General features: G+C 55.5%; 4 protein-coding genes across 4 annotated transcripts; 2 read left to right on the top strand and 2 right to left on the bottom strand.

The window, feature by feature from the left end:
- Positions 1 to 77: 77 nt before the first annotated feature.
- CCMA1212_002580 (Origin recognition complex subunit 4) lies at positions 78 to 2,915 on the top strand (the record flags this gene model as incomplete). Its single annotated transcript, XM_073699960.1, has 4 exons — positions 78 to 1,535; positions 1,599 to 1,760; positions 1,847 to 2,275; positions 2,334 to 2,915. 4 exons carry the CDS (start codon positions 78 to 80, stop codon positions 2,913 to 2,915), a joined length of 2,631 nt encoding a protein of 876 aa, XP_073561371.1.
- Positions 2,916 to 6,183: 3,268 nt separating this feature from the next.
- On the top strand, positions 6,184 to 7,050 carry CCMA1212_002579 (uncharacterized protein; the record flags this gene model as incomplete). Its single annotated transcript, XM_073699959.1, has 1 exon — positions 6,184 to 7,050. The coding sequence occupies one exon, from the start codon at positions 6,184 to 6,186 to the stop codon at positions 7,048 to 7,050; it is 867 nt and encodes a 288-aa protein (XP_073561070.1).
- A 737-nt stretch (positions 7,051 to 7,787) lies between these two features.
- On the bottom strand, positions 7,788 to 9,122 carry CCMA1212_002578 (putative cell wall protein SPI1; the record flags this gene model as incomplete). Its single annotated transcript, XM_073699958.1, has 2 exons — positions 7,788 to 8,075; positions 8,175 to 9,122. 2 exons carry the CDS (start codon positions 9,120 to 9,122, stop codon positions 7,788 to 7,790), a joined length of 1,236 nt encoding a protein of 411 aa, XP_073561069.1.
- A 1,945-nt stretch (positions 9,123 to 11,067) lies between these two features.
- On the bottom strand, positions 11,068 to 13,449 carry CCMA1212_002577 (Developmental regulator flbA; the record flags this gene model as incomplete). The annotated part of the gene is made up of 3 exons (XM_073699957.1): positions 11,068 to 11,184; positions 11,242 to 12,579; positions 12,772 to 13,449. The coding sequence occupies 3 exons, from the start codon at positions 13,447 to 13,449 to the stop codon at positions 11,068 to 11,070; spliced, it is 2,133 nt and encodes a 710-aa protein (XP_073561072.1).
- Between the last annotated feature and the right edge of the window lie 158 nt (positions 13,450 to 13,607).

Here is a 13,607-nt window from a genome sequence, read left to right as displayed (position 1 = left end):
ATACGTCTACTTGATGAGCGCGCTGTCAATCATACCCGTGCAACTCATAGGCGCTGTCCCTCGCCACAGGCCGCACAATGGAGCTCGACGAATCCCTGGGAAACCGAAAGCGATCCTTGGTCGAACACGACCAGACTACAGATTCCGAGGCGGCCTTCAAGAAGCGCCGACTCGATGGCGAGAACGCAGGCGTGCCGGCGCCGGGGACGCTGAGCAGCTTCGCCACGGCTATCTCGGGCGTGTTTGGATACGGCAAAAAGGCTGCGCCTGCGGAGCCAACGGGCGAGGTCGCCGCCGTCGTCGAGAAGAGCGCCGCCTCCCAGCCGAAGCCACAGGCGCAGCAGCAGCAGCAGCCGCTGTCCACGACATCGGCGAACAAGGCCCGGCCGGCGATTAAGCTTGCGGCTCTGCTGGGGACGAAGTGGGATACGGGAGATGCGCCGCCGAAAAGGGGGAGAGGGGGCAGGCGCAAGGTGATTCCCGTGCGCGACGAAACCTTTGTGTCACCGCCAGAGTCGACGCCGCCTTCGGGACGAGGCAGAGGGAGAGGGAGAGGGAGAGGCAGGGGAAGCAGAGGCGGGAGAGGCAGCAGAGGAGGTCGTGGGAGGGGCGGCGCCAGAGGGCGGCCGAGGAAAGAAGAACAGGACGATGAGGAGGAGGACAAAGAGAGCATCGACGTGATTGCCGAGGATACCGAGCTGGAAGGTGTTGTCGCTGTGCCTCACGAATCACCTTCGACGGTGCGCTCGATCAAGCGCCTCGACTTGGTGCCGCTTTCGAACGGCTTGCTGGACAATACTGCGGACGAGCTCTCGACGAACGAATACCCTACCGTTGGCCCTCTGAGCAACCGGAGCTTGAATCTCACTCAGAGGTTGGCCGAATCGACTGGCTCGGCGGCGTCGACACCAAAGGGCATATTATCGCCGACGAAGAAACGAGGGCCCCGGCCACTAAAGAATGTGTCTTTCGACCAAACAAACGATGCCAAAGTCTCTGCGGAAGTCTTCTTCGAGGACCTGCCCAAGGAGCCAAGCGCCAGAAAGAAGCCCGGTCGGAAGCCCAAGCAGGCCGAGCCTGTTGTTGTCGCCTCGGACGAGATTGTGTGCGGCATATGTTCCAGCCCGGAATCCGAAGCGCCCAACGAGATCATCCTGTGCGACAACTGCGACTTTGCCGTCCACCAAATGTGCTACGGGGTGCGTGAGATTCCAGAGGGCGACTGGCTATGCAAGTCGTGCGCGCAGGAAGATGTCTTAGGCTTGGTCAAGAAGCCGACGGAGGAGGTCTCCGAGGAGGTCGCAGACGCGGTGGCGGCTCCCGTCATGGAGGTGCCGGACATTCCCAACCTGGACTTCCACTTGCGCGGCCTGCAGAGGGTTCTCCTGGATCGGTGTACTGGCCGGAGGGCGATTCGCATGTTTGGGCAGCAGGATCAGTACGAGAAGGCGCATCAGCTTATTGAGCAGACTGTTGTGGCTGGAGAGGGCAACTCTATGCTCCTTATTGGGCCGAGGGGTTGTGGAAAGACGACGGTGTGTTTAACTATAGGCGGGAATTGTAGATCCAGAGGATACTTGCTAACGACTTTTGCATAGATGATCAACAACATTGTCAAGGACATGTCGCGGGAGCATCGTCGGGACTTTCACATTGTTAGGCTTAATGGGTTCATTCACACAGACGACAAGTTGGCGCTCAAGGAGATTTGGCGGCAGCTGGGCAAGGAAATGCAGGTTGATGATGACTTGCTGACGCGGGTGAGTGCCAGTGTCTCCCCCCTCTGTTGGGAATTGAATCTTTTACTGACGCTGTTTCTTCTTCTTCTTCTTCTCCCCATACACAGTCCAACTATGCGGATACCATGGCATCTCTGTTAGCACTGCTGTCCCATCCCTCCGAAATTATGGGACAAGACGAGGGCGTCACCTCGCAGTCCGTCATCTTCATCATTGACGAGTTTGATCTGTTTGCGACTCATCCGAGGCAGACTCTTTTGTACAATCTGTTTGACATTGCGCAGTCGCGAAAGGCACCCATTGCGGTCCTGGGGTGCACGACGCGCCTCGACGTAGTGGAGATGCTCGAGAAGAGAGTCAAGAGCCGCTTCAGCCACCGATACATTTACCTGTCGCTGCCCAAGAACTTGGCGGCTTTCTGGCAAGTCTGCCGACAGGGGCTCATGCTCGGGGATGTCGAGCCGGAGGAAGAAGGGTTGGACCGGAGCGTCGAGGGATTCGCCGAGTTCCGGGCATATTGGGATCACAAGATTGAGGTAGGGTAAGCATCCATGTCACAGTCGGATCAGCCTGCTCACCACGTTTGCCGTACAGGATCTCTACAAGCAGCGAGCATTCCAGGACCTGCTGCAGCACCACTACTATACAACCAAGTCACCGTCGGCCTTCTTCAACGAGTGGATCCTGCCGCTGTCGTCGCTTACGGCGGACAACCCAGACCTCCAGATCCCAGCCGTCGGCTCGGAGCTGACGTCGCTGGCACCGCCCGACTCGCGGCTGCACCTGCTGTCGACGCTGTCGGAGCTGGACCTCGGGCTGCTGATTGCCGCCGCCCGGCTGGACATTGTGGCCGACACGGACACGGTCAACTTCGCCATGGCGTACGACGAGTACAGCACGCTGGCCGGGCGGCAGCGCGTGCAGTCGGCGACGGCTGGACTGCTGGCGCAGGGCGGCAACGCGAGGGTCTGGGGCCGAGGCGTGGCGGCCGTGGCGTGGGAGCGGCTGGTGACGCTGGGCCTGCTGGTGCCGGCGGGCGCGGGCGCGGGCAGCAGGAGTCAGGGCCAGCACGGGGGGCTCGAGGCCAAGATGTGGAGGGTGGACGTTGCGCTCGAGGAGATTCCGGTGGCGACGAAGCTGAGCAGCGTGCTGGCCAAGTGGTGCAAGGAGATATAAGGCATTGGTTGATGATTTTGGGTTTTTGTTTTCTTTTCTACGACCTCGACACGATCAAGGGACACTTGTTGCTCGCTCCCTTGTTGCNTTTTTTTTTTTTTTTTTTTTTTTTTTTTTTTTTTTTTTTTCCCTTTTGATTCTTGCACTGGTTCGGGGGGGAAAGTATAAGCATGCATTGTCACGGATACACATAGCATAGACGGCCAAAAAGGGTTTTACGAGGAGCGGGCCGTTTTCGGGATGAGAAGATTAACATACGGGATTACGAATTACATGTACGAGCTTGTTGGTGAGATGGGAGAGCAATCTGACTGATACGTTTAACTCTTGCAAGCCTTGGGGCATGAGATTTGGTATTGTTTACGGGGAAAGGGACATTAGTTGAGTTTCTCGGCCGAGTGAATGAGTTTTCGATTCCTAGCACCTGCCTGCCTCTTCTTCTTCTTCTTCGCATGCCATTCGGCATCGTTCAACATGTTAGTAGAAGGAAAGAATTTTTTTTTTCCCGAGGTAATCGAGGCTACCATTTGTCGTTGTGGATTTGGATTCACCGTATTCGATTTTGGCGTAGTATTTGTTCCGTGCGGTGGCTCGGGCGGAGGAATTGATGTATCCATGGCCCGGGCCGGACTGGGGAAACCCACCCATTTCTTTCCAACTCAGCAGCCTCTGTCGATTCGTCGAGGTTACGTTAAGCACTGCATGACTTTAAAAAAAAAAAATCAGGGAGCCGAGAAGCTTGTTGCATTTGTATGCTGCTGAATGGGGAAATGAAGAAAGGAAGATTGGCCGAATGTACGAGCCCAGCGGATTCGATTTGCTGGTTGTTTGTTTTTTTCTTGAGAGGAGGTATAGAGCAGAGGAGACAAGTCCAAGCTTGTGGAGTTTGGAGAGGCTAGTGTTGAGGACGGCTTGGTTAATGTCGCCGTCGGGGTAAATGGAACGACGGCGGAAATTCTGGGGTGAGAGAGAGAGAGGATGCTGGAAATGTAGATAGAAGAGGTATTGTCATTGGTGATGGAAAAGAAATTGAGATGGTGACTTGAAGTTTAGGATTGGATGTGCCTGTAGAGCTGTTGCTTCCAGTGAAGCTGAAATGTGTGTAACGAGAGAGCAGAGGATGGATGAGGGCGTGGGTGAGACGGCCGGGATGATTGCGGATGCCGACTTTGACTTGTGGGGAGTACAGTATGTTCGAAATGCCCGCTGCAAAAGAGCCCGTCTGGGTGCTTCGTGGCATATGAGCACTTAAGGTGGAATCGTTTCTGGAAACAGCAGTAAAAGAATAACACCTGCATGAGAAGGAGGTCGTATCAGACTACTACCTAGTATAGTAGTAGTGATGGCGTAGTAAGAAAGACATTCCTGCTGGGTGCAACCACATGTACAACTTCCAAGCCAATGGTTCCGAAAGAGGAATTCCGTATAGAAAAGCTACGACCTTGGGCTGCATATGTAGGTCGCAGGCATGGATTTGGCGGCATCGCGACAGCCGGTCAATGCCATCCCCTTCTTCGATATGCATGTGTGTGGATGCAGTCGGCGTGCCGCATCATCCGCAATGACGGCCTCGCTTCGACACTCACTCACAGTCACCGTGAATTCGGCTTGTAATTACCTGCTACGTCGATACGGGATTCTCAGGCTCGCCCCTGTGAGCGTGTTGGTTCGGCGAGGAACACAAGCCATAGCCTCTACCCGGCTTGTGGCGCACCAGCATAACGCCACAGATCTTGACAGCCGTCGCCAAGCCTCATGGGGGAAAATGGGGCTGGAAGTTTGAAGATCTAAGAATAAACGGCTGACTAAGGGCGAGGGAACGAGTTTGCTAGTACGAGTAGCTTGTTTGACGGGGCCTGGAGGTGAGATGGATGATGGAGCGAGACGGCGGTGGATCAAGTCTTTGGTACAGTATCAAGGAAACCGTTGAGAGTAGGTTGATTCCATCGCGGCCATTTCGACGGAGAGACGGCATCTATTACATGCAGATGCACCGGCTTTGTACAGGGTTGCACGGCATTTACTAGAGCTATAAGGTAGTAGCTGTCAGTGATGATGGCATCTTTAAGTTAGGTACGGTAGGTAGGTACCTTGCAACCAGCTGTCACGTGCACGCCAAGATGGATCCCACCTCATCTGCATCTCCATCAGCCGCCCAGAGCTTCTCCACCCAATCAAACCGCCGAACCTCGTTCGTTTCGTCACAACCAGAAACAGCCGCGGCGTCTCATGGATCCCCAGAAGACCCCCGAGCTTGTCCTTTTACCGACTCGATCCTGCATGTACCCACGAGGGCATCGGATCCCATGGTTTTGGCGCAAGAGAAGAGTCCAACTCGGAACGACCACACGAGTCTCGAGAGTCCAACTGGGAACGCCCACACGAGTCTCGACACAGTTGAATTCTGCAGCTACGGACCAACCAGCCACAATAGATTCACGGACCAACTCGCTCATATTGTCAGAGCCTTATTCCGTATTCTCTCATCCTCTCCATTCGAAACCGTGCTCCGCCGCTCATTTATACCCTCGCCTCGGCCTACCAAAAGCCGGGCTGACGCCTGTCAGCACAAGCGCCGCTCCAGCTAATACCTAGTCAGTCAACCAGTCCAGCCAGAGCAGGTCATCATCGCCAGCCCTTTTCTGGCCCTCTTTTTCTTCTCCCCTTCCTTCTCCCTCTTGTCCAATCCGGCAAGGCAAATTTCCGGCGGCTGTCGCAGTCTGACGGCATCGCGGCTAGACAACTTAGCGCTACTATTTATTGCAACTCTCCCGACGACAGCCACTGCTTGCTTGCTTTATCATCATCCAAGTAAACCTCACACAGCTGCGGACCACCACCCTATTGCCTCCTTGCATACTCATTCTTCCTCTCCCGTCCCGATTTCAGTCGGAATCTCTCTCCTCCCCTCCAACTTGTTCCCTCTCGCCCTGTCGCTCTTTTGCCTGTTTAGCGTCTGTGTGGTGTCTCCTGCTTCAGCTCTGAAACGCCGCTTAGCCTCGCCCCCCCTTCCGCCAGACGCCCCGCGGCTTCGTTGGGCTCGTGATATCAGACACGCAAGGCCAGGCCATCAGCCAACACTGTTTCTTGTTATATACATACCCAACGATCCCGGCGAACCACGGCGAACTTACTTGCTTTGCTCTTTGCGCTTGCTTTTGCACTGCTTTGCCGACAAGTCGCTCGTTTATACGGCCCATACGCGGAATCGACATCGCAGAGGAGTCGTCGAAACACAGAGGAGGATCCAGCCAGACACGCAGGCATCATGTCGAAGCGGACAGTCTTCACCTCCATCACGCCCCTTCCCCCGGGCATCTCCCGCCAGACCGCCATCGACTTTCTCCACAACCACCTCGAGATGATTGACCTCAACCCCCTGGTCACCGACCGCCATGTCATCTCGCCTCCTCCTCACGCCCTGCCCGAAGAGCACGTCTGCACATGGTACTCCATCACCGACAAGATCTCCTACCTCCCCGGCAACCTCGCCACCGGCGCCATCTCCTACACGGCCGCCTTCCACGACCTGCCCATGGGCCTGCAGACGCACTGCCATGCGCCCATGGGCGTCGACCTGCGCGAAAAGTGGACGGTGGGAGGCTCCGAGCCGGGGGAGGCGCCGGAGCCGATGGAGCTGGGCTTGGGCGCGCCGCGGACGGGCTTGTACATCCGAGAGGACGTCATCATCACCTGCAACGTCATGATGGCCGGCTTCATCAAGAAGACGATCAAAAAGGCACACGGCACCCTGATGGAGGCCCTCTCCGTCAAGGCCGCCAGGTCAGATGCCCAACTGGCGGGATCGCATGTGCATCGGGCACAGCACGCGCACAACAGACAGCATTCGCAACCACCGCAGCGTACTCTACACATGCACGCCGCCCAGCTTGCACGGGAGCAGCAACTCCGGCCGGCGAGCAGCGAAAGCCTGCTAACGAAGCCGCTGCCTCCGCGGCCCACGCCATGGGAAGCGCCGCCAACACCGCCGATGGCTTCCCCGGCGACGGAGGCGTTTCAGTATCGCGATCAGGGGCTTGATACCACGGGGGTTTACTATGGATATCCGCCCGAGGCCATGGCGCCCCGTGCGATGAGGACGCCCCCGCACGCATACGTCCCAGAGCTGCAATGATGTGTTGCTTCTCCGCAGCCAGCAGGACTGTGTGGAGGTGTTTTGGGAGTTGGGTAATGAATATGTTTAAAGCATAGTGCCTGGAGTTTTCATCATGTGCTGGACACCATGACGGGGCCTGAGGGCCATAGACAGCGACACCGTTCTCCATTGGAGATTTCTGCATCTCTTTTTTTTTTCCCTCTTTGGGTCGTCTGCGTGGCGCGGCGTGGCGTTGGTGGGAAATGAGATTGTTGATATATCCAACGCACAGGACCGACTGATCCTACAAAGTGCGCGAAAGGGGGTGAGAAGATGTTGACAGTCAGATACGTTCTCAATGAAAATTGTCCAAACTGTCACAATCGAAAGCATGTGCATTGCAAGAGGAGAGGGGAGTCTTTACTCGGCAAAAGCAACTTAAATTGATACCCTTCTATGCTGAATTAAGGAAAAAAAGAAAAAGAGAGAAAAGACCAGATATCATCCACACCCCGGATTGATAAACAAGGCCATAAGTGTTGTCAAGAATCTATCCCCAGAAAAGAAGGAAAACCCACAAACCCCCATCTCTCATCTCCAAGAAGGAAAAAAAAAAGACAACATTGAATAAAAGGGGGGAAAAAAAGAAGACCGTCTCTGTCATTTTATCTCTCTCGTGAACTACCCCAAATCCCATCCTCCTCATACACTCAACCAATCCCCTTCTCAACTCACTCCTCACCCCATCTTTCCCATGCTCAGGACGACGAAGCTCCTTACAGAGCAACAACGCCAACGAGCAGAGCGCCAAAGATGGCGGCGCCAATGTGCACGAGCTTGTCCGCCGCACCGCTGATGACGACGGGAGGGGGAGCGGACTTGCCCTCGCCGCCGTGGGGCTTGTTCTCCTCGCCGCCGTAGGGCTTCTTCTCCTCGCCGCCGTGGGGCTTGTTCTCCTCGCCGCCGGTGGTCTTGGGCCCTTGGGGCTTGGACTCGCCGTTCCAGGTCGGGGGGGCGGGCTTGGCTTCGTTGTGAGGGGGCTTGACGGCTCCGGTCTCGCAGGGCTGTCGTGACAGTTGTTAGCATAGTTTCTTGTCATTGTAGAGGGGAGGGTATGGAAGGGGAAAAGGGGAAAAGGGGAAAAAAGGGGGGGTCAGGCTTACCTCGACGACGGTGCAGGGGCAGTCGGTAATGGTGAGCGTGGTGGCCTCGGTGACGGTAAACGTCTTTGCGTTGTAGGTGAAGGTCGTGGGCTCGGGGCAGTAGGTGGTGTACTGGGAGACGACCTTTGTGGTGGTGACGGCGGTCTGGTTGTGCTTCCACTCGTGGCCGTTCTGCCACTGGCCCTTGTGGTCCCAGTCCTTGTTCTCCCACTCCTTGTGCTCGTCCCACTCCTTGTGCTCGTCATCCTCCTTGTGCTCGTCGCCCTCCTTGTGCTCGTCACCCTCCTTGTGCTCGCCCTCCTTGTGCTCGCCCTCCTTGTCCTTGGACTTGTCGTCCTTGGGCTTGTCGTCCTCCTTGTGCTCCCAGTCCTTCTTCTTGTCGTCCTCGCCGTTCTTGGACTCTTTGCCCTTGGACTCCCACTCCTTGGACTCGCCCTCCTTGTGCTCGCCCTCCTTGTCCTTGGACTTGTCGTCCTTGGACTTGTCGTCCTTGGACTTGTCGTCCTTGGACTTGTCGTCCTCCTTGTGCTCCCAGTCCTTCTTCTTGTCGTCCCCGCCCTCCTTGGACTCTTCGCCCTTGGACTCCCACTCTTTGGACTCGCCCTCCTTGGACTTGGACTTGTCATCCTGGTGCTGCTCCCACTCCTTGGGGTCCTTGTCCTTCTCCTCATCATCATGGTGCTCCAACTCCTTGGCACCCTTCTCCTCCTCGCCCTCCTCATTGTGCTCACCCCAGCTCCGGTTGCCCTCGTCAGGAGCACGATAAGCACCCTCCTTCTCCTCGTGGCCATCCTCGTGCTTCTGCGGCTGAATGGGGACATAGGCAGGCTCGGCGGCACCGTAGGCTTCTCCTCCCGCGACGGCGTTGTCCTGCGGGGGGGGCAGGTAGATGCTGCCTGCGGCGGCCATGCCGACGATGGAAACGAGGACTGCCTGGACGGTGCGCATCTTGATTATATTTCAAACGGGGGGGGTTTTTGTGTGTGGTTTGGTTTGAGCCTGGGGGAGCGAGTGAATTTGAAACTACGTTAAACGTAGTGATAATAACAAAGAATATCAAAAAGAGTGAATGTGTGTGTCAACGAACGTTTTGTGTAGCCAAACCGAGGAGAGTGGGAAAAAAAGAAGAAAGCGAGTGTGAAAGCTTGACTGCTGATGCTGAGAAGAGAAAAGTTTCTTGGGACTGAGGGCATCACCACGGGGGGTTTATATAATGGATTTGCTCGAGAGGGAGAATCACTTTTGTCTCTTCCCGCCCCCATCGTCAAAACGGAAACAGTCGTGTTTCGTTGAGGTGGTGGGCACATACATGCTTTCCAACCGCATCAGAAACATAAACAACAAGAGAATGAATTGCCCGTTGGTATTTGCGAGAAACAAAAAAAAAAAAAAACCTGCGAGGGTAACGGCATGGAGGAGCACTGCGTACGTCCGTCTGCGGGCGAGACATTCTTCGCTGTTGTCCTCCCGAGGATCCAGCAGAGTAGATTGATGCAGGAAAACAATCCAGTCAGCACACATAACCAAAGCATGAGCGTGTTCATATCGTCCATTTCTCTCACCTCAGACATTCTTTTTTCTTCGCATCCCGTTTCTATCAAAGATCGTCACAAAAGGTGCCGCATTCCTGCGTGCCGCAAGCAAAATAGGGATTGCATGCCAATCCTCCCTCTTCCCCCCCCCTATCGTCGGCTCTCCCAACGACGGCAAAACTGCTGCTTCGTTTTACACCCAGCCTCGCATTTCTCACTGCATTCCCGGCGCCAAACCAGGGAAATGGAAAAAAATAGGACACAGAATAGAATGTATGAGGGGGGAGGAAAAGGAAGAAAAACAATTCGCGATCCGCAATGATGCCATCACTTGCGGCTCTGACGAATGGCATTATTGGAATTGGACCTTCAGTCACACGACTTGGCTGGCGAATATTTGCTTTCATTCTCATTTTATTGCAGTCTCTTGGACCGCAGCATGCATACAAGGTACTCAAACATACATGTGCCGGCAGGTCTCTTTTGCTTCCAAAAATTGTCCATCGTCGATGCCATTTGCCGTTGCCAACGCAGTGTCTCACCGCGGGCCTATTGCAAACAGGAAACCGGAAAATAAGGCACCGCACGACGACTTGCTCTCCCTACCTCGGTAATGCATAACGCGTTCCATGCGCGCGTCCAAATCAGCCCGACTGTGCCCTCCTCCATCGTGGCCGCAAGTCAACCCCTTCCTCGAGTTGACGTATTCCTCCCCCCAAACTCGGAAATGCAAAAGTCGACTGCAAAATAGGAAAAAGGCGAGTACACATAAAACAAAGCCGCCATGTTTGTACCGTGTTCGTTGCCATGTTGACCTCTCTTCTATACCAGATTTCCGTAAACGCCTTCCACTCTTGTTTTTTTCTTTTTTTTTTCTTTCTTTTGTCCAATCACAGAATAAAGTCAAAAGAAAACCCTCAACCGGTCGTAGCAACCATTAGAATCCATCCTGGCGGTGAAATCAATGCTGCAAACCAATGCAGAAGTTCCAGTATGTCGTGCGTGCAAATGCAACCGAACATGGGAACGCAAATGGACCAGATGTGAGAGAGTAGATCGGGAAGATAGGAGCAAGATGGGGGAAAAGGAGTAGAAAAGAAAACGAAAGAAGAAGAAAAAAAAGTGGCAAATGACACTATGAACACCGGTTCGATGCAGATATGAGAGCAGAAATCTAGTAGGTATCAAGTCGTGCCGCCCTTTGACAAAACCCCTTCAACCGAGGGGGTGCGGAAAAAAAAAACAGATGGGAAAATATGCGGGAAAGTATCGAGTCATGTGCCGGTGAGTCGTCGCATTCGTGAGAGGCTGCGTTATGATGCGCCTGTCATCCTTCGTGAAGCATGTACCCTGGAGGGCCATTACTTTCGGTTGGAGCGACTGAGGCTCCGCTCGACGCCTCGTGAGGAGCCGTCGAGGTTGAAGTTCTGCAGCTGCTGCTCGTATTTGGCGTTGCGCAGGAACTTGGGCACAGAGTCCTGGAAAGACAGTCAGCAAGTGAGGAAGTAAAGAAAAGATGAGGGAAGTTGACTCACACTAGCCATCAGCTTAAAGACGGCGTTTTGAGCAGTCTCAAACAGGGAAGTAACCTCCTGCAGCGTCTCGATCATGCCGTTCTCTTGGCCAACAGCCTTGGTCATGCGCGTCGCCAGGTTGTTGCGCAGCTGGTGGTCGATGTTGAGCTCGCACGGCGAGCCGGGAGCCAAGAAGGCGTTGTAGATGCCGTAGGCCTGGGCCATGATCTCCTTGATAATGTCCATCGAGTTGTTGGAGGGAGCGGACTCGGCTTGGCGGATGGCCGTCTTACAGCTCTGCACAAAGTCGTTGACGTCCTTGTAGAACGAGAGGTTCTCCTCGCAGTGCGTCTCGCGCAGGTTCTCGCGGAACAGGAGGCGGAGGGCCGGGTCGTTGAGGATCTTCTCGAGGCGCTGGGTGTTGGAGTCGCGGACGACGCCGTTGCGCTGGGAGCCGGTGCCGGCCTCGCTCTCCGAGGGGCGGCCGCGCGAGCTGGTGCCGTTGATCACGTCCTTTCCTCGCTGCGAGATCTGGTAGACAGAGTACTTGGTCGGCTGGAACAGATGACAGCCCGGGTTCTGGAGCATGAAAGATCTGTCCTGGACCACAGTCTCTATCAACTCAAACTCGACGAACAGGGACGCAATCTCAATGGCCTCTCGCTTGTCCACAATGGTGCAGCAGTCCACCAGCCAATCCGCGCAGGCCTTGCCGGTAAAGGTATCCTTGTACACCTTGCCGTTTACCCGACGCTCGTTGGCCATCTTGACACCGGTGAGACCGTCCTCGTAGTCGTGCAGCGAGTCCGAGTCGGCCGCGGCCACGTTGGGCTTGACGTTACGGCTCTCGGTGCCGACGAAGCGGCGGAAGATGACCTCGACGGTGCCCCGATCGCTGAGGATCTTGTCGCTATGCTGCTCCCTCTCAAGGATGACCAGGGAGCAGCAGTGGAGGCTGACGAGCTCGGCGACTTGCTTCTGCTGGATGCCGTTTCTAGAGCAAAATCGATCCAGAATAGCAACGCCCTTGGCCGTCAGCTGCCAGACGGACCCCTTCATGTTGTAGACGGGCTGCATCTTGCCATCGGCAGACTCGATGAAGCGGGCCTCCACAAATCGCTGGCAGATGGAGCGAGCCATGTCCTTAGCCATGGAGAAGGTGGTTGTGGTGGTGGTGGTGACGATCCTTGAGGGATCCTTGGGGTCAGGCATGCGGTTGGACTGAGAGAACTTGAGCGATCCCAGGTTGTTGATAGCATCCTCGGACAGGAAGGTGTAGTCCACCTTGGTCAGCCGCACTCTGTGAGAGCCAAGAGGCAGAAGGCTGACAATGAGTGTGGAGAAGAGATCCTTGAAGTCCTATTCGTTTTCAGGTAAGTCGACGTTTTTTTTTTGCATGAGATGAGCATGAGGAAGAGGAGGAATGAAGGTGAGGTGAGAAAGTTCCGCGGATTCGCTGTGAATTTCTCATGAAACCTTGATGGATGCATTGTGAGAGCAGCAGAAGAGAGAGAAAACGTGAGACGAGCACGCTTTGAATTGTCAACGTACTCTAGTAAAAGGCCGGTCATCATCGGTCATGCGCAACAAGCGCGAAGATGTCTGATGCATCTTGCTTGGGGGTGAGGATTCAGAAATGGGAGAGTGCAGGGCGGACGAGGCCGACGACGACTGCTTGCTGTCTCCCTGGGTGGACGACAGAGACTGGCTCGACGGGTAGCTGAGGGCGGTGGGCCGGTCAGGGCTGGCGGGCTCGTCCCTCGTGTGGTGCGAGGACGGGGTGAGGGAGAGGCGGGCGAGCGTCGAGTTGGACTGGCGGTTGCGGATCACGGGCTCTGAGATGCTGGCGATGGCGCTGTGGGTTCTATCCAAGGCGGCGGCCGCAAGTGAGAAGATGCTGCTCCCGGTGCGCGTGTGGCGAGTGGCAGGCACTGAGGCTGTCGAGACGGAGCTGGCGTGGCGGCGTGACTGCGAGTGCGAGTGCGAGACCGAGTGCGAGTGGTGGTGGTGAGAGGGTGAGGACGAGGAGGAGGAGGAGAGTGAGACTGGTGGTGGAGATCTGAGGCCGTCGAGGCGACGCTCTGCTGGAGCTGCGGCTGACGCTGATGCTGAGGCTGCACTTCGGGCTGTGGACGTCGTGAGAGACTGGGCTCGGTCGGGTTGCTGTCTCGATGCAGGAGGCAGAGGCTCGACGATTGTGTTTAGAGGTTGAGACAAAAAGGCGGCCATCTGTGGGAACAAGAAGAAAAAAGAGTTAGAAAGTTTGGGGAGATTTGAATAAAAAAAGGTCAATGGTGACCTTGGAACTCCTTTGGGGGTGTGTACGCTGAAAACAAGCCTGGAGAGGTACCTGTAGCGGGTACTTTGCAGCGGGCAAGGGGGGGGGG

Source organism: Trichoderma ghanense, assembly GCF_004382785.1.
Source record: "Trichoderma ghanense strain CCMA-1212 chromosome Unknown scaffold_2, whole genome shotgun sequence".
NCBI classification, from domain to species: domain Eukaryota; kingdom Fungi; phylum Ascomycota; class Sordariomycetes; order Hypocreales; family Hypocreaceae; genus Trichoderma; species Trichoderma ghanense.
The sequence above is the reverse complement of the archived record's forward strand: the minus strand, read 5'-3'. Positions and strand labels throughout refer to the sequence as shown.